Source organism: Eublepharis macularius, chromosome 3 (assembly GCF_028583425.1).
Source record: "Eublepharis macularius isolate TG4126 chromosome 3, MPM_Emac_v1.0, whole genome shotgun sequence".
Classification (NCBI taxonomy): domain Eukaryota; kingdom Metazoa; phylum Chordata; class Lepidosauria; order Squamata; family Eublepharidae; genus Eublepharis; species Eublepharis macularius.
Window position 1 is genome coordinate 152,607,054 of NC_072792.1, and position 19,281 is coordinate 152,626,334.

Genomic DNA, 19,281 nt, shown 5'->3' on the forward strand with positions numbered 1-19,281 from the left:
TCAGATGCCTGATCAAAACTGGGCAGATACAGAAGAGGAGGGGGAAAGAGACGGAAAAGGGAGGGGTCATAAATCACAAGAAGGCAGAATGCAATTAGCATAGAGGCAATCAAAACATTCCTTTGCTTGGAAATGTAAACATTTCCTTTTGGTGTGCAGTCAGTTTGTAGCAGTGAAGGTATCCAATTCCTATGTAGTATAAGCCTTCGGTAACCACAGCTCTCCCTGCCAGTTGCATCTGACAAAGAGAACTGTGGTCCCCGAAAGCTCACACCAGGCGTCCCTGGGCTCCCCCAGATCACGCCTCTGTAAAGAGAATCTGTTACCTGTGGTAATGTGATAACCATTCATAGTCTCTATTCAGTCCCCGCTTGACAGAGTCAAATTTGCATATGAATTCCAATTCAGCAGCCTCCCGTTGGATTTTGTTTTTGAAAGGTTTCTGTTGAACCACAGCAACCTTTAAGTCTTTGGTGGAATGTCCTGGTAGATTGAAGTGTTCTCCCACTGGTTTCTGGACGTTTCCATTTCTAATGTCAGATTTGTGTCCATTTATTCTTTTGCGTAGAGGTTGGCTGGTTTGTCCAATGTACAGAGCAGAGGGACATTGTTGGCACATGAGGGCATATATCAGGTTGGAGGATGAGCAGCTGTAAGAGCCAGAGACAGTGTAGTTGATGCCATTGGGTCCTGTAATTGTATTCCCTGGGTAGATATAGGGGCAGAGCTGGCATCTGGGTCTGTTGCAGGGCTTGGTACCTGTGCTGGTGACTCTGCTGGCTGATTCATGATTGTAAGTGAGAAGTCGTTTAAGATTGGGGGGCTGTCTGTAGGCAAGGAAAGGTCTTCCACCCAGGGCTTCTGAGAGAGAGGTATCATTTTCCAGGATGGGTTGTAGCTCACTGATGATACATTGGATGGGTTTGAGCTGGGAGCTATAGGTGACAACCAGTGGTGTTCTGTTGTTAGTTCCTTTAGGTTTGTCCTGGAGCAGACTGTTTCTGGGTACTAGTCTGGCCCTGTTAATTTGTTTCTTCACTTCATTTGGTGGGTACTGTAGTCCCAAAAATGCTTGTTGTAAATCTCTTAAGTGTGAGTCTCGGTCGAGAGCATTGGAGCAGATACGGTTGTAACGTAAGGCTTGAGAATAAATGGACACAAATCTGACATTAGAAATGGAAACGTCCAGAAACCAGTGGGAGAACACTTCAATCTACCAGGACATTCCACCAAAGACTTAAAGGTTGCTGTGGTTCAACAGAAACCTTTCAAAAACAAAATCCAACGGGAGGCTGCTGAATTGGAATTCATATGCAAATTTGACTCTGTCAAGCGGGGACTGAATAGAGACTATGAATGGTTATCACATTACCACAGGTAACAGATTCTCTTTACAGAGGCGTGATCTGGGGGAGCCCAGGGACGCCTGGTGTGAGCTTTCGGGGACCACAGTTCTCTTTGTCAGATGCAACTGGCAGGGAGAGCTGTGGTTACCGAAGGCTTATACTACATAGGAATTGGATACCTTCACTGCTACAAACTGACTGCACACCAAAAGGAAATGTTTACATTTCCAAGCAAAGGAATGTTGATTGCCTCTATGCTAATTGCATTCTGCCTTCTTGTGATTTATGACCCCTCCCTTTTCCCTCTCTTTCCCCCTCCTCTTCTGTATCTGCCCAGTTTTGATCAGGCATCTGACGAAGAGAACTTGATTCTCGAAAGCTTATGCTATAATAAAATTGGTTAGTCTTAAAGGTGCTACTGGACTCTTTTTGATTTTGCTACTACAGACTAACACGGCTAACTCCTCTGGATTAGATGTTTGTGGTTCCTATAATGCTTAATCCTGCATTAGTGAGCTGAAAATAATGGAGAAGGCAATGTTGTCTGGAAGATTTCAGCCCTGAACGTGTGCTACTCTTAGGATCACAAGTAATAGCAGCTGCAGTCAGATTGTATGGGTCAACCCACCACTTCAGTCTAGTAGGACAAGTTTTCCAGGGAGGGCAATTCAAGGTTGTTTCTTCCTGAAAGCTTCTGTGCTATGAAAACCTAGCCTAGTATGGCCCTAAGATTGGGAACTGTCCTTCCTGAATACAAAAATAAATATTTGATTTTTTTTAGTAAATGCCATAATAAAAATAAAATCCAGCATTTTTTGTGTTGCTCTTGTTCTCATGATATTTATCAGGACTCTTTCAGAATTTCTAAAAGAAATAAATGCATACATAATACAGGGGTGTCTTTCACCAGCCAGAATGCCTTTCACCAGGTTTGACTAGTAAGTTAGCTGTGGCCTTCCTGGGCAGGAAAGACCTTGTCACTGTGGCACATGCTCTGGTGACATCTAGAGTTGATTACTGCAATGCGCTCTACATGGAGCTGCCCTTGAAGACCGTATGAAGCTACAGTTGGTACAGAATGCTACAGGGAGAATGTTGACTGGAGTGGGTCACAGGGACCATATCACATCCACGTAAGTCCATCTACACTGGCTACCAATTTGTTTCTGGATTCAATTCAGGGTGCTTGTATTGACATTTAAAGCCCTAACTGGCTTGAAGAGCCACCTTCTCTTATATATACCTACTTGTCCACCCTGGTAATCTTCAGAGGCCTGCTTCAACTGCCCTTGCCATCTGAGACTACATGGGTGGCAGCTAAAGAAAGGACTTTCTTGGTCATGATGCAATCTCCAGGAAGATTCATCTGTCTCCCTCTATTGTTGTCTTCTGCCAGCAGATAAAGACTTTTTGTTTTGTTTTGTGTATCCCCAATAATTGTTACTGGCTCTCTTCCCTGGTTGCAATGTTATGTATGTTTATATGTTTTTGTTGAACTGTTTGAATATTTTATACGTACTTTATTTTAAATGCTATTTTAATGTTTTAAATGTTGTAATGATTTGATGTTTGACACTTTGGGGACATTATTTGAGTGGAAATGTGGCACAGAAATTTTTAAAATAAGTAAAATAAATAATAAAGAAGTAATGTATACATAATAAATAAATGTATATTTAATAATAACAGCGTAACTACCTTTCTACCATAGGGGCCAGATAAATAACAGTCAAAGTAGATAAAACAGGGTTAACATACCTGTAACTTATGTTCATCGAGTTCTTCTGTGCTGACACACATGGGGACTGCGCAGGCGCAGGCCAGCCGCCGGAGAATTTTCTAGAGCTTCCATGGCTCCGAAGGGGCCGTTTGTCGCGCGCCTCAGCGACCGTTTTCCCGCCCAAACGGTCACGTGATCCTCCAGCGACCAACGGCCCCTTCCCTCAGTTCTCCCTTGCCGCCGCTTGACCAACACACTTCAGCCATAACACCTTAAAAACACCAATTTCCGTTACAGCCATCACAATATCGTGCATTGGAGTTCACAGCGGGGTAGGAGGGAGGGTTGTGTGTCAGCACAGAAGAACTCGATGAACATAAGTTACAGGTATGTTAACCCTGTTTTCATCTTCGTTCTTCTGTGCCTCCACACATGGGAGTGTACCAAGCTTCACACAATAAGGAAGGTGGGGGTGAAGTCCAACACAATTTTATTGAACAAACAAGAATAACAATAAATAGATATGCATATATACATCTATGTAAAAAAAAACTGTGTAAGGACACATAAATACTCAATATTTACATATATACACACCCCCAGGTACATATATACACACTTTCACTCAAGGGTACCCAGCAGATACGCCAAGAAGGTTATCCCAAGACTCCCTCAGGAAAAAAGGGAGTGTAAGACAGCCTTAGCCACAGATACATCCTGCTCCGCATTGACATCAACGGCGTAATGCCTGACAAAGGTGTCTGCAGAGGACCATGTGGCTGCTTTACAAATGTTAACCAGGGGCACCCCCCTGAGGAGTGCCGAAGAGGATGCTTGGGACCGCGTGGAGTGGGCTCTGACATGAAGCGGGCAAGCCACCCCTGCCAGGGAATAGGCCTTGCTAATGGCCGTCACAATCCACCTAGACAGGGTTTGTGAGGAAGCCCTGTTACCCTTGTCCTTGGCCCCAAAACATACAAACAGGTGAGGACAGGAGCGGAATCCCTTCGTCCTATCCAGGTAATAGGCTAGGGCCCTCTTCAAGTCTAGGGAATGGAGGGCCTTTTCCCCCTTAGAGGAAGGTTGAGGAAAAAATGCAGGCAGTGAGATCTCCTGCGAGAGGTGGAAGGCGGACACCACCTTGGGCAGGAACCCGAGGCAGGGACGCAGGACCACCTTGTTGGGATGAAACACAAGAAAGGGAGGGTCAGACCGCAGTGCTGACAGCTCACTGACCCTTCTGGCCGATGTGACGGCCACCAAGAATGCTACCTTATAGGATAGCATATCCAAGGGGCATGTAGCCATAGGTTCAAATGGAGGCAACATGAGACGTGAGAGCACCAAGGACAGCGACCACTGAGGCACTGGCGCCGACACAGGTGGGTAAAGATTGTACATGCCCTTAAGGAACTGGCGGGATTGTGGGTGAGAAAACACCGTAGCACCCTCTACTCGGGCGTGAGCAGCTGATATCGCTGCCAAGTGTACCTTGAGGGAGGACACCTTCAAGCCCTGGCCACGCAAGTGGCACAAATACTCGAACACAACCCCCAAGGGACTGCTATCGGGCACCACTCCTCCGGCAAGTGCCCAGAGCTCAAACCTGCGCCACTTGGCCGCATAAGCGCGCCTAGTGGATGGCCGACGAGCATTCAGGAGGACCCTCTGTACCTCGTCAGTAAAGCCTATCGGGGAGGAACGATCCGCCAAGCCGTCAGGTGCAGCTTCTTGGGATCGTGGTGGACCAGGCCCCCGTTTAGGAGAAGGTCTTGCCGAGGGGGCAGACTCACATATGTCCGTTGGGACATCCGCAGGAGCTTCGGGAACCAAACCTGCCGTGGCCAGAAGGGGGCCACCAGGATGCAGTCCGTCCCGTCCTCCTCTATCTTGCACAGGACCCTGGGAATCAAGGGGAATGGAGGAAACATGTAGTGCAAGCCCTGCGTCCACGTAAACTGGAAGGCATCCCCAATAGAGAGGGGGTCGCTCCCTGCCCTGGAACAGAACGTGTGGGCCTTGGCGGTCGCCGCAGTGGCGAACACGTCTATCACTGGATGACCCCACATCTGGAAGATCGGCCCAACGCACTCTACGTTCAGTTCCCACTCGTGGTCCAGCAAAGGGACCCTGCTGAGGGCATCTGCCCGGGCATTGTCTGACCCAGCCACGTGTATAGCACGGAGCGACACGCCGTTCTTGATAGCCCACTGCCAAGTGAGTGTGGCTTCCCGGCACAGGGCCATGGACACTGTGCCCCCCTGCTGATTCACGTAGTACATGGCAGTCGTGTTGTCCGTCTGCACCAAGACCTGACGATCTCTCAGTAGTGCTGTAAGAGACACAAGTGCGAAACGAACGGCCCTTAGTTCAAGCACATTGATATGGAGGGTCTTTTCCCTGTCAGACCAGACATCCTGCACAGACACATCACCACAGTAAGCCCCCCATCCCAACAGAGAGGCATCAGTGGTAACCGTGATGTCATGGTGTTGATACCCAAAATGGGTCCCTCTAAACAAGTTGTCATCAGACAGCCACCAGTCCAAGGAGGAGAGGATGACCCTCGGGATAGAGAATTTGAGGGACGGAGGGTGCAGCAGAGCATCGTACCTCCGCACAAACCAGTTCTGGAGAGGGCGCATACGCAGCCTAGCGAAAGGCACCACAGAGGTGGCCGCTGCCATATGCCCTAGTAAGCACTGGATAGTGCGCACAGACTGGAACCAGTTCCTTTTAAACATGGACACTAGACCCCTTAGGGACCGAGCCCTCTCCAAGGGAAGCAGAGCCTTACCCTCCACAGAGTCTAACAGTGCACCAATGTAGGACACCTTGCAGTTGGGCACCAGCTTGGATTTCTCCAAGTTCACCAGGAGCCCCAGGCGTTGGCAAGTGCTAAGTACCAAGGCAATGTCCTGCACCAGCCTAGACTCCGATTCAGCCACGATGAGCCAGTCATCGAGGTACGGAAAGATGGTACAGCCTTCTTCCCGTAGGAAGGAAACCACAGGGGCCACACATTTAGTGAACACTCGTGGGGCAGTGGACAGGCCAAAGGGGAGCACCTTATACCGGAAAACCCTTTGCCGGTAAACAAAGCTCAGGTACTTCCTGTGCTCCTTCCGTATGCCCACGTGAAAGTATGCGTCTTTTAAGTCAAGAACCGCAAACCAATCTCCCTGTTTCAGCAAGGCGATCACAGCCGCCAACGTAACCATTTTGAATTTGGTCACCTTGAGGAAGGTATTAAGGTCCCTCAGATCTAAGATGGGACGTAAGCCCCCATCCTTCTTAGGGACCAGGAAGAACCTAGAGAAGAAACCCCTTACGGAGTCCTCATAGGGCAATTCTTCCACAGCACCCTTGGCCAAGAGCGACACGATCTCCGCATCCAGCTCGGCCATAGTGTTATTGACAGCTGTCAGGGGTGAACCGCATCTAGGCAGCTCAACAAACTCCAGCCCGTACCCCAGTTCAACAATAGTTAAGACCCATGAGTCAGATGTTATTGACTCCCACTCAGAGAGGAGTGGACTAAGTCTGTCCGAAAAGTTCGGGGATACGGCTGGCGCGACCCGTCAGTACTGCCTCCCGGCGCCCTGCTGATCTTTCTGCTGGGCCGGTTGCTGTGCCTGACGAGGCTTGAAGGGCCGACGCCTCCTCTGCTGTTGTGCGGGAGGGTAAGGCCGCTGCTGGTAGGCAGGATACTGCTGGTAGCCCGGCCGCTGTTGCTGGTATCTGCCCTGGTAATGGTAAGGGCCAGACCGGGGAGCGTACCGTGACCTGGAGGAGGGCTTGTCCACTGGAGCCAGACCCAAAGACCGCGCCGTCTGTCTGTCCTCCTTTTTCTTCTTCAGGGTCTCGTCGGTGGACTTGGAGAACAGCGAGTCCCCTTCAAAGGGCATGCTCTCCACCCTGGAACGCACCTCTTGGGACAGGGCCGTCGACCGCAACCAAGAGTGGCGCCTGAGGACCACCGCCGACGCCATCCCTCTAGCAGCAGTGTCAGCAGTGTGGCTCCCAGCGTTCATCTGCTGCTTAGACAGCTTCACAGCCTCCGTCTGCAGCAGGGACACCACAGCCTTCTGCTCAGGAGGGAGGTCTCGGGTATAGGATGCCAACTTCTCCCAGAGGTACAGCTGGTACCCTGCCATGATGGTCTGGTAGTTGGCGATCCTCAGACCCAGTGAAGAGACAATGTACTGGCGCCTGCCCATGGCATCCAGCTTCTTGCCCTTCTTATCGGCAGGCACCGAGGAGTGACCCGATCGTCGGGGGTTGAACTCCTCTGTGACCAAGGAGGAAGGTGGAGGGTGCTTCACCAACGCCGGCCAGGTGCCCTGCTTGATCTTGTAAAGCTGCTCGATGCGCTTGGATGTTGGAGGTTGATCACAGGGCACCTGCCACACCTTCTCCACAATCACCTCAATACCCTCGAGCATGGGGAAGCCAACGTACGCCGGATTGTCCCCGTAAATACGTTTGAGGAGCTTGTCCTTGGTCTGGGGGACTGCCGAAGAGATATCCATCTCGAGAGCCTTGGCCATCCTTGCCATCTGGTCGGCGTAGATGCGGAGGTCCTCGAATGGCGAGTCCGCCGATGGCACTAGCTCCTCAGCTGGCGATGGTTCGGACCAGGACTCCGACTGGTAGCCAAAGCTCTCCACATCCTCCTCATCGGAACCGAGCTGGGATTCCGGAACCTGGAGCGGAGGGGGAGCCCACGCCGACCTCGATGTCGAAGGCCTCGGTTCCGACACGGAGAAGCCCGCAGGTGCCCCCTCCCATTGGCAACGGTATGGCGAGGGGAGGTAGGAAGCCTGTCGATGCCGGGACGCAGCGGACCGGACTGATCGGACACTGTCCCCGGAACCATGCCGTTCACGACCGACCGGAGGCGGAGACAGACGGGCAGGCGACGGACGGCTCCGACGAGGAGACGGGCTCAGTTCCAGCCTCGGCGACCGAAAGGGAAGCGATGGTCGGCTCCGACGGTGCGGGCTCGGCTCCGGCCCCGACGAGAATTCTGCGGGCACCGTCTCGAAGGCCATCGGATCCGGCACCGGCACGGAGATGTCTTCTGGCTCTGGGGAGCCCAGATGAGGGGAAGGCGTGTGAGGAAGCACGATGACCTCCTCCTGAGGAGCGGGACGCGGCGACCGATGATGCTTGGTCTTCTTCTTCTTCGCTGGTTCCGAAGAAGACCTCGGAACCGACGCGCTCCTCGCCTTCGAAGGGGACCTCGGCTTCGACCTCTTCGCCTTGATCGGAATCGAACCGGTCGTCGGCTCCGACCGGGGACTCGGTACCAGGATCCTCGGTTCCGAAGCTGGTCTTGGATCCGACCTGGTAGATGAAGCGCTACGGGGCGGCCGCACCGGTCCCTGCGCTGGAGAGGCCGCTCTCAACGCCGAGGTACTCGGGGGACGCGGTTTCGACCCCGACCTCGCGGAGGCCACTGAGCCAGCTCTTGAATGCCGTTCGGCAGAGGGGCTAGGGCCGGCCTTGGGGGAGGGCAACGGTGCGCCTCCGGACATGACCTTCTGCCACAGGGAGGAGTTCAGTCGGGCCTTGCGCTCCTGCCGGGCCTTGCTGGTGAAGCCCTGGCAAATCTTACAGGCCGACACATTATGGGTCTCCCCCAAACAAAACAGGCACAGTTCATGGCCATCGGTCTTGGCCATTTTCGTGTGGCATTGGAGGCAATGCTTGAAGAGAGCCTTTGAGGCCATCTTCAGGGGCACGCGAAAGGAAGGTCAGAAACAGTCCGAGTCAAATTACCGAGTCCACAACAAGGTCCAAAACGAGATCCGAAGAATAGTCGAGGTCACGAAGTCCGAAGTCAAAAGCCAAGCAATCAGTCAGAATAAAGCACGAAGCACAAAAAAGCACAGAGCAACGAAGCTCACGTTCTCTCCAAGCGGCGGCAAGAAGAGAACTGAGGGAAGGGGCCGTTGGTCGCTGGAGGATCACGTGACCGTTTGGGCGGGAAAACGGTCGCTGAGGCGCGCGACAAACGGCCCCTTCGGAGCCATGGAAGCTCTAGAAAATTCTCCGGCGGCTGGCCTGCGCCTGCGCAGTCCCCATGTGTGGAGGCACAGAAGAACGAAGATGAACAGAGAATTACAAAAGGTTGCAAAGTATGCAGGAGAGTAGCTTCTGTGTACCTGAATCTCCTCTCCATGCTCTCCTATAACTTCCACTAATCTTGAAAGGAGATCAGACAATGCATGTGCAGAAAGAGGCTGCTTTAGAGCACGGAATATCTGGAAAGAACGGCCAGCATAATGTCTTGAGGAACTGGAAAGAGCTGTTTGCAAAGCAATTTCACTAAGATGCTGCTCCAAATGAAAACCTAATCAGAGGGGGGGAAAACAACATTAGTGCTTTAAAATATTCACAGACAGAAATTAATGGGGAATCTGGCAGAGTTTGATTTGCAGTTGAAATGAGAAAGACTAGGCTTCCATAGACTTAGATGGTCAAGCTCCTGGATGAAGAGCTAAGTGGTGATATCTACAGGAGAGGAGATCTACATTATTACTACGGACAAAAGGCTAAGCGAAGGCCTAGAGCTATTTCTCCATTCCTACTGAGGATTAATTAGATGAGATGCAGAAAGTCTTCAATTTTCTGACAAAGCAGTCATGGGGGATAGTTGTTGTGGGTTTTCCGGGCTGTATTGCAGTGGTCTTGGCATTGTAGTTCCTGACATTTCGCCAGCAGCTGTGGCTGGCATCTTCAGAGGTGTACACCTTTTGGTGCTACACCTCTGAAGATGCCAGCCACAGCTGCTGGCGAAACGTCAGGAACTACAATGCCAAGACCACGGCAATACAGCCCGGAAAACCCACAACAACCATCGTTCTCCAGCCGTGAAAGCCTTCGACAATACAGTCATGGGGGAGCTTATTAAACTCTTCCCTCATTGTCATTTCCATAGGATAAACTGGTGACTCCAAGGGCAGGACTTACAGCAGTTCAGAAGTGCTGATTTTTTCCCAGGAAAACAGTATTGGGATGCGGGAGGTATACTACCATTTTAATTTTGCAAAGAGAGGTGATTTATTGACTATTAGCAATGGTAAGAAGGGCAAAGACAATGTTCCTGCTAAAGATCTTAATGCACTTTTGACAAGGAATTATCTAAAGTAACACAGTAAAATTAATTTTGATGTAGCAATTTTCCCCTTTTACGGGTGCTCATTAAAAAAATATTAAATACCTGACTTGGAATCTTTAAAGACAGATACAACATGGCGCAAGAAATTGGTAAGTTGTTCTGCACTCTTGGTATTCTGGTTCTTGGGGGTGATATCTTCATGACACCAAAGTGGACCAAATGCCCTTAAAAGAACAAAATGTACATGTATTTCTTTTAATGCTGAAATTAAAACAGCTTGTTTAAAAGCAGTAGAATGCATATACAATCCATACAAATAAATTATGGATGAGGTATTGGATACAAATTGATTTAATCCACTTAACTTCTTCAGGAATAAAATCAGATAGAATCCATGTTAACAACAAGTTGTAACAATAACTTAGCTTAAGAAATTTGGGAATAGTTGCGTACTTTGTGAAAAAAATATTTATAGGGAAATACGTATTTCTAGTAATGTAATTAAATTCAAGTTTTTATTAAAATGGCAACTGTTTTTATGAATCTACATATCTCGTGTGGATAATTAGCTATTGGGGGGATGGCAACTGAGAGCTGAATTAGACGAGTCGAATTACACGAGGCTATGTGAGTGTCTAGAATCATGCCTGTTCCTACCTGCTTGTGTCCATTTTACCACGAGTGAACACAATTCCTGTACCCCTAGTCCGTGCACGTGTCAGGTAATGTATAGTCGCAGTTGCGAGTGTCCATGGTTGTAATCAGCGAGTCGCCATTGCAGAGCATCTGTTTTGGGTGGCTTCCACTTCCCTCTCCCCTTTTTTTGCCCTTGGCTTACACCCAAGCTGTTTTGCTTTTAAGATGGCATATTTTAAATTCTCCCATTTTCTAGTTGATGCCGCCTCCTCCCTACTCCTCCTTCCTGCACCCTCTTCCACACTGAACTTCCTCCTCCTCCCCCCCATGCAACGTCTTCAGTCGGGATGAGGTGGGAAGAAAGATCGTGGCAACCCAATTAAGCATCTGAGCAAAAGTGCAGAAACATATCTGATACATGAACCTGAAAAGGATGGGGGTGGGGGGTACTCATTCTCCAGTTCAGTTTGGCAATACAGAGCAAATTGGGTAAAATTTGGCCATTGTTCCCAATGGGAAATGCAATTTGGGGGTTTCTGGGGGTCTGAGGAAGCATTTTAGGACTGGATTTTACCAAATTTGCTTGGGACCTACTCCTAGCTGTTCTCTAAAGATCCCCCCACACAAGTTTCATGAAGATTGGACTCTGGGGGGGGGGCATTTTATGGGCTCCCAAGGAAGGTGTCCCCAGCCATCTCCAATATGCCCTATGGGGAAAACAAGGGGAGCTATCTAGGGGGCTGGGGTGGCATTTTGCAAGAAAAACCCACAGAATTTGCACAGGACCTACTCCTAACTGTCCTCTAAAGACACCCCCCCCCCAAGTTTCAGGGAGATTGGACCCTGGGGAAGGCATGAGCTATGGGTTTCTGCGGTTGCTGTCATTTTTTCTCCAAAATAGGAAAAATGGGGTGGCTGGGGGCACCTTCTTTGGGGGGACATTTAATGGCTCCCCAAGGCCCAATCTCCCTGAAACTTGGGGGGTCTCTAGAGGACAGTTAGCAGTAGGTCCCCTGAAAATTTTGTAGATTAATTTTGCAAAATGCCACCTCCATCCCCCTGGATAGCCTCATAGTCCCCCCCCATAGGGAATAATGGAAATCGGAGGTGGCTGGGGACAGACAGACAGGGAAGAGTTGATTCTGGCTGACAGCCAGAAATGCTGCCATGGCTCCTGAAGTGGGCACTGCCCACCTTGCTTTGCATAGATGCCCCCCTTCCTGGTGGGCCAAGCTGCAAGAATCTCAGCAGAAGTGTGGAACCCCTGTTTTTAGCACCCCTCCCCAGGAAACCTGGTTCCCCCCCCCCAATACGTCTCCCTCTCAGAAAAGCTACAGAGGAAGGATTGAGCATGTGCAAAAAGTAGGTGCATCATGGGATACCATCTGTCATCTGGGAGGAATGGGGAAGCAACATGCCAGTCCAAGCATGGGATCAAGTGGAGTGTGGTGAGTGAACAGGATAGCAATGGGTAAATACATGTAAGTGCTTTCATGTGTTGTATGCGTGTAATTCGTCTCATGTAGTTTGGCTCTAAGGCAGCACTGCAAGACCCAGTTAGGGAGAAGAAGAAATACATTCTAATTGCTAAGAAAACCAGCCAAATAGCGTCTTGCTGCATCATTACAGTTTCAGCATTTGCCCAACCTGTTTTCAATCCTGTGGTTAGGGCAGCCAAAGGCAAGCATCTTCTGGCCTGCCACACTGTGGTAGGTCCACCTGCTGCATCTTCGTTGCTGTAGGCTGGACAAACAATTCCTGCTCCCCCCACCCCTTACAAAGATCATTCTCACTTCTTCTTTTAAAAAGAGACATTTCTGTCCATAACAAAAAAGCAATTTTGAAGAAAACTAAGGAAAACTGTCCTAACATTGAACAGTAACATTCTCAAGCTGCAATTGATTTCTTATTGAAAGTGCTAATTCCAAAAAGCACCAACAGATGGATTACTACAGCTCAAGGACTTATGGCAGTTTCCCAACCTTTTTTCCATGGCAGAACCCCTAAATTAATTTTTTTTAATTCTGAGGGACCCCTACCTATGAAAACATTTCTAGGCCAGAAAAAGTTGATGATGGGAATGCCATTCAATCACTGCTAAATTATTGTCATTTGTACTGTAACAATACGAAACAAACACATACACAATACAACCAAATATAACCTTAATAATGGGAATATTTTGATGGTTATTTGGAATTCTTCACAGAATTCCTAAACTTTTTTTTATTTATTCCATGATTTCTCAAGGAACTCCAGGGGTTCACAGAACTTTGGTTGGGAAACACTGACTTAGGGAGATACATTTTTGTAAAGTAGTTCCTGTTAAATTAAATGTCACTAAAGACTTTCTAACCCTTAGGGGTTCTCCTCATTAAACAAAGGGGACAATCTGACAGCTCTTCTTACTCTTGAAACAGCAGGAAAAAAGAAAAAGAAAAACAACCTTCTATCTTCAGCAGGAGGAACCCCTAAAGCCAAACAAGTGCTAAAGCAAAACAACAGACATCCAGCTGTGAATGCAATTTTTACCCATGAATATCTCTCTCTTGTTTAGACCCCAGCCTGGAAATTAGCTACTAGTTCTTGGTTTATTATGCTTGTGAGCTCTCTTCGTACCATGATGTGAACCAATTTATTCTGAACTCAGATTCTAGATTTTCCAAGCTTACTGCTTTCTTCTTTGGTTCTCATTGCACCTACTCTCACTCTGTGTTTTCCTTAACACTTCTTTGCAGCAGTAATCGTCAAACATTTCAGACCCACTTTTAAACCAAACTGCAACATTGAACATACTTGTAATTTTTAGGTAGGGTTTGTCCTACTTTTACAAAAGTTATCAGATAAAAGGAGAATAGAGCTCCTGTAACAGACATGAAGAAGGTACAGCCCAATATTGCCCTCACCCTGAAAAAAACTTGGTGATGGTGCCATTGGTGTGACCCAGCTTAGACTGGGTGCAACTGTTCAAGACCAGCACTCTACTTTATTCTAGTTCTGCAGGAATTTAGGACAAAGAACCAGAGATCTGTCATCTTTAAACCCTAATTACATTTTCTTATTCTTCATAAATGCAGTACATTTTATTATTATGGAAGGCAGCTCCTCCAGGAGTTCTTTCTGGAACAGAATATAGTTAGCTTTTTGCAATTTTTTTAAAAAGTTATAGTTTATTAGTATTTAGAAAATATTTGGGAGTTTGTTAAGATTATATGCTTGTCTGAACCCTGTGCTGCAATTATAACGAGACAATCTTTCACAATATATACAGCAGTGCTTAAAGAGAGCAGCTTATATCTTTGTTCTGCCTTTGATTACCTGGTGGTCAGAAATTCAATTAACTTGTTTGCCTTTTCATCCATCTCCCCAGCTGTGTCCATGTCTTCTATCTCCTGGGTGATCTGTGGGAGATTTCCACTGCTCCCTCCAAGGCTGATACTGGAGGAGGTAGAGCTGGAGCTGAGGCCAGAGTCTGGCACAGGAGAAGACTGATATTCCCTCAAAAAGTCAAAGCCACCTGGCAGCAACAGAAAAGAGGAAGATAAATATGGAATGTTCTACAACTAGGGTTGCCAAGTGATGTGGAAAAAATTGTCTTGTCCCTTTACTAGAAGATAAATGGGATGGTACTTACCTGAGGATGCTATGAAAAGCTCAGCTGCCCAGGTCCATACGTTAAGTCTATTAAAGTGACAGGACATTTTTTTCTCCAGGCCGTTTGGCAACCCTAACCACACCTGAGGCCAGACTTTTAGAAGGAAGAATGTTTATTTATTTTAAGGGACTTATCTGCCTCTTTTCTAAGCAAACCTTCAAGGAGGCTTTCAACAATGAAACAGATAAATGCTAAGAATTGGAATAACAACTACAGCACATAATACAACAGCTAAAATCCAGGGAATAAGTATGTTTTCAGCTGCTGCCGAAAGGTCTGTAAGGAAGGGTTACATGAGGCCCAGGGGAAAAGGGAGTTTCTCAGTCTGCTTTAAAGGCCCTTGTACAGCTCCCCCCTAAATGAGCCTGTGACAGTAGAGATTCCAGCAGCGGTGCCCCTGCCTCTGGATAACATCAGGGCACCTGCTGGAACATGCAGTGAAAGGAATTTGAGTACTTTGGGCCCCAGCTGCTAAGGGCATCAAAGGTCAAAACCACACATTGTATTGTGCCTAGAAACAAAGTGGATGTAACTGTATAATATTGTTTATATATTATATTATATTATTATATATTATATATTATAATATTATATATTATATAATATTATATATTATATAATAATATATAATATTGTGTTCACTTTGTCAAGCCCTGGTCAGCATTTGAGCTGTCATGAGCAGTCATGAACTCTCATGTTCTAAAACAGATGAAGTTTTGACTGTCTTCAAATGCATACCCAGGTAAAGCACATTACAGTAGTTCAATCTGCATTTTCAAACAATTCAATTGCCATGAAGAGTCAGAGATCAGATAGTATAAAATAGAAGTTTTTGCATATCTGAATGATTTTTCCTATTCCAAAATGACAGGTGATAATATTTGCTAACAAAAAAAGTAGTTTCACCCTGGTTTAATAGGACCTCCATATGTGGAAAATAAAGACCATGAGAAACAGTCAATTCTAGAAAAAAAATGAAATGGGGTTTTTAAATATAGAAATTTATTACTTGTGTATATTAGAGCATTGGACAGAAAAGAGGATATTTACAAAATTTTATAAAACATTATTTTATAATTATACACACACGTGTGGGGGGCGGTAATGGGTATAAAGTTAATCTTTTTCTTATTTTTCCAGATATTTTAAAAAGTTTTGGTGTGAAACTTTGCACATGTTTTTTTAAACTGCTACTACCTACTTTACTTTGAGAGCTTTGTGATAAAAATCATGAACATCAATCTTTCTGGCAGAACACCAAATCAGTTAGTACAGATTTATCATGCCACTACTTTTTCAGAAGTATTTTTTTCAGAAGTTTACAGACTAAAAATGATAAGGTTTCAACCTTTATCAAACAAAGCATTATTTTTTTCCAAAGGCAGCAGTAAAGTTTTTATTCATGCATGCTTACAGTACAACATTATTTCAAACTGTTATTCCTCACTGCATGTTTGGATATTTATCTATCTGCTTACTTCATTTAGGACAAAAAAAAAGAACTCTGCAAATGATTAGTGACAGGAGAACGTCAATATTTACATATCTGAATTATCTTTGTTGTTCTTTCTAAGTGCCCTCTCAAATTGGTATGTAGGTCAGAAGTACGCAACCCCTGTTATGTATGCTGACAGTGACAAATTACAACATTTCACATGGTACCCAGTGCCAAATCTGTGCCCAAGCAACTGCGGCACTGGCAGCACTGCTGGAGCCCGTGGTGCAGGAGAAGGCAACAGTCATGACTTATGCCTATCATAACCTTCCATCAACTGCAACTCCAACAGCCAAGTCGAAATCTCAGCCAAGTCCCTGCGATGCTGGCAGTGCCACTGGAGTGTCGCTGGCTCCAGACCTATCTGACAAGTGCCGCACTCATTTTGCCATCTTTTTAGTTTGCTGGCACATCAACATCTTCACAGTTGAGGATTGCCAGGAGCCTTGACCCTCCCAGTGTGTGGGTGAGGGGGGTCAGGCCTAGCACTTACCTTGTCTTCACTCCTCAAGCTTGCACAAAGCATGTGCTCCCATGCTTGCATGACAACATCACTTCTGGGAAGTGATTTGGGCCATTTGGGGCCCAAATTGGCTTGCTGCAAAGCACAGGAGCGCTCTCAGGGTGCCGCAATGACATCACTCCCAGGAACTGATGTTGTTGCACCACCCCAGGAGTGTGCCCAGGAGGCCCATTCCCATACCCTCCCCACCTGGACCAGCCAGGTGAGTGGTGGTGGGCGGCGGAGGGTGGGAATGAGGGATCCCCACCCCCACCAGCAGACCTGGGATCCTTATCACAGTTAGACATTGTGGGAGTTTGTGGGGGGGGGGGTGCTTGGGCCATTTTGGCTGGCCCTGCTGCAGGTTATACATGTGACGGGACATAGGAATAGGCCTGGCTTCATGTGCTGTTGGGCCCTCTCATGTGATCCATATCTACTATAAAACAAGGGGAAAGGGTGGATCATTAAACCGAGGCTGCTTCATATAGGGTTTATGCCTTGGTTTTCATTAAAAATTGTATGTGCTGGAGAAGAGTATGTGAATGCAAGGCTTGTTCAAATATTTTGCTGACTGTAAAAACTTACACACACTGAGTCATTTGTGAACTGGCCCAGAGAATTATAGTAAGCACAATGACAGAAAAGCATCTATAACATGTCACTTAGCAGACTACAACCACAAATGGTCTCTAAGGAGGAAGCATATAAATTCTCCAAATAAATAAATAATAAACAAGCAAGCAAATAGCTAAATAAATACAAAAATAAATAGCAAGATTTGAGTCCAGTGGCACCTTAACAACCAACAAGATTTTCAAGGTATAAGCTTTCAAGAGTCAAAGTTTCCATCATCACATATCTTTGACTCTTGAACACTTATACCCTGAAAATCTTGTTGGTCTTTAAAGTGCCACTGGACTTGAATCTTGCTGTTCTTCTGCAGACAAACATACCTACCCACCTGAAACTATAAATAAATGAGCATTCTGCTATCACATAACATTCAGTCAGTAGTTCTGACCAATATCCATTGGCACAATGAAAGGGCAGTAGTCAATGAATACACTACCCCACTTGGACCACAGTTTTGCCCCTCACCTAGGGAAACAGGCTGGCTATGGTGCTAATGGCCATGGGTTTGATTTGGAACTAATTGGATAGCAGTTGGCCAGAGCTTCATCTAAGCATGATGCCTGGCTGCTGTTCCTTCACGTCAGTACAAGCACAATCACCCCACCTGAACCACTGAAAGTAGCACCTAGAAATGTGGCAGTCCGAACTACTGAGGAAGGCTGACTACAGGCCTCTGCAGGCCTGTAGACTAACTGTGCCCACTCAACCAGTTTCCACAAGACGTTTTTCCCTTTAATATTTTATCCCCATGTTTAGTTTTCTCCAAATAGCTCATCCTGTTATACTGCTGTGTTCTATCTTACACAAGTCTCTCCTCCCTACTTGCGTAAGCTGTCTCATTGCCTTGTGATTGATATTAATGCACTATGGCACAAATCAAACATTCAGATGCTAACATTTATTTCTATCTGTTCCACCTCAAACTAGTTCCAAATATGTTGATGTTTTTTCGGAGCATGAAGCTCAGAACCAAATACTCTAGACTTGGTCTGACAAGAGCTACGTTTAGAGTAGCACCATGTCACGAAAGAAAATTACACAAGTGGTATTTTTGGTTCTACTTTGCATGGTTCTTTTCTAGTTTACTATCTCATTTTATCACTTGTACATAGCACTATCTCCTAAAATATGCAATTAGGTCTAGCCTTAGGCATCTTGGTATACTTGGCCAAATACTTCCAGAAGACAAAGAAATCTTGTATTTAATTGCTGGTGACAAAGTTAGTGCTCAGGCTAAAGCAGCACTAAGCTTGCAGATGGGCTCTGCACAAACCGTTTTTCAACAGGGCAAACTGACGTGGCTGGATGCTGTATGAAAAAGTCTTAACCACACTGATGGGGCAAATCACACAGGCCTTGGGGTGAAATCATCTTAGTTCACATGGTTACATTCATTCACATCATTATTTTTACATACATCCAGCGTATCAAAACATAATGCATCTCGAAAGTATCTTTGCATAAAATTCTCCTTTAGTGGACTTTCTTCCAGTATAATCCTTTGTTTCAACTGGATTTTTTTAAAGAATAATTTTTTTTATAAACAACTCAAGGATGTTCCAGTATCCTCAAAGACTGGCAGTTTACAAACACAACAAACACTTAACATTGCAAAAGCAGCAAATTCTATTTCTGAAGCTGTCGAGATTGTTTTCCATTTTAATAGAACTGAAACCACTGATTCACATTTAAAGTAAATTAAACCATTTTCAACACCCGTGCTATACAGCTCCACATGAAGAATTGTCCCTCTCTTCTTTCCAGGCATAATCTGCTATATTTTCACTGCTATAATTGGAGAATTGTACACAAGGGTGAACTGCGGATTTAAAATATCGCAGGAGAGACCCCTGGAATATACTTACTTTGAAAGTATGTGAAAGTTTAAACAAGACCTGTTAAAGCAAAAATTTGTGAAGAGACTTTATGAACGCCCTGAGATTTTTTGAAATTTGTTAAGAGGGAAGTTTGAGAAAAGAGGCACTGTTTTTTAAAAATATACTGCATTCATGTACAACAATGTAGGAAATAGAAAATTAGAAGTGGGGACCCACAAGAGTTGTGGGGGGAGGCGGAAATCCACCTGCAGCATGGTCACCTCTGCAAGCCTGTTTCCTGCTGCTCTCTACAGGGGAGGAGGAATCTAGTTCACCTGCCCCCTCAGC

The 19,281-nt window shown here is 46.4% G+C and overlaps 1 protein-coding gene across 2 annotated transcripts in view; it reads right to left on the minus strand.

Annotated features, from left to right (window-relative positions):
• Positions 1 to 19,281, minus strand: part of FRY (FRY microtubule binding protein) — a 255,784-nt gene that overhangs the window by 52,564 nt on the left and 183,939 nt on the right. For both annotated transcript variants that reach the window (XM_054973031.1, XM_054973032.1), the window contains exons 40-42: positions 14,147 to 14,345; positions 10,295 to 10,416; positions 9,237 to 9,424 (exon numbers count right to left, since the gene is read on the minus strand). In XM_054973031.1, the coding sequence (XP_054829006.1) occupies positions 9,237 to 9,424; positions 10,295 to 10,416; positions 14,147 to 14,345 (509 nt within the window). The remainder of the gene's footprint in view (positions 1 to 9,236; positions 9,425 to 10,294; positions 10,417 to 14,146; positions 14,346 to 19,281) is intronic.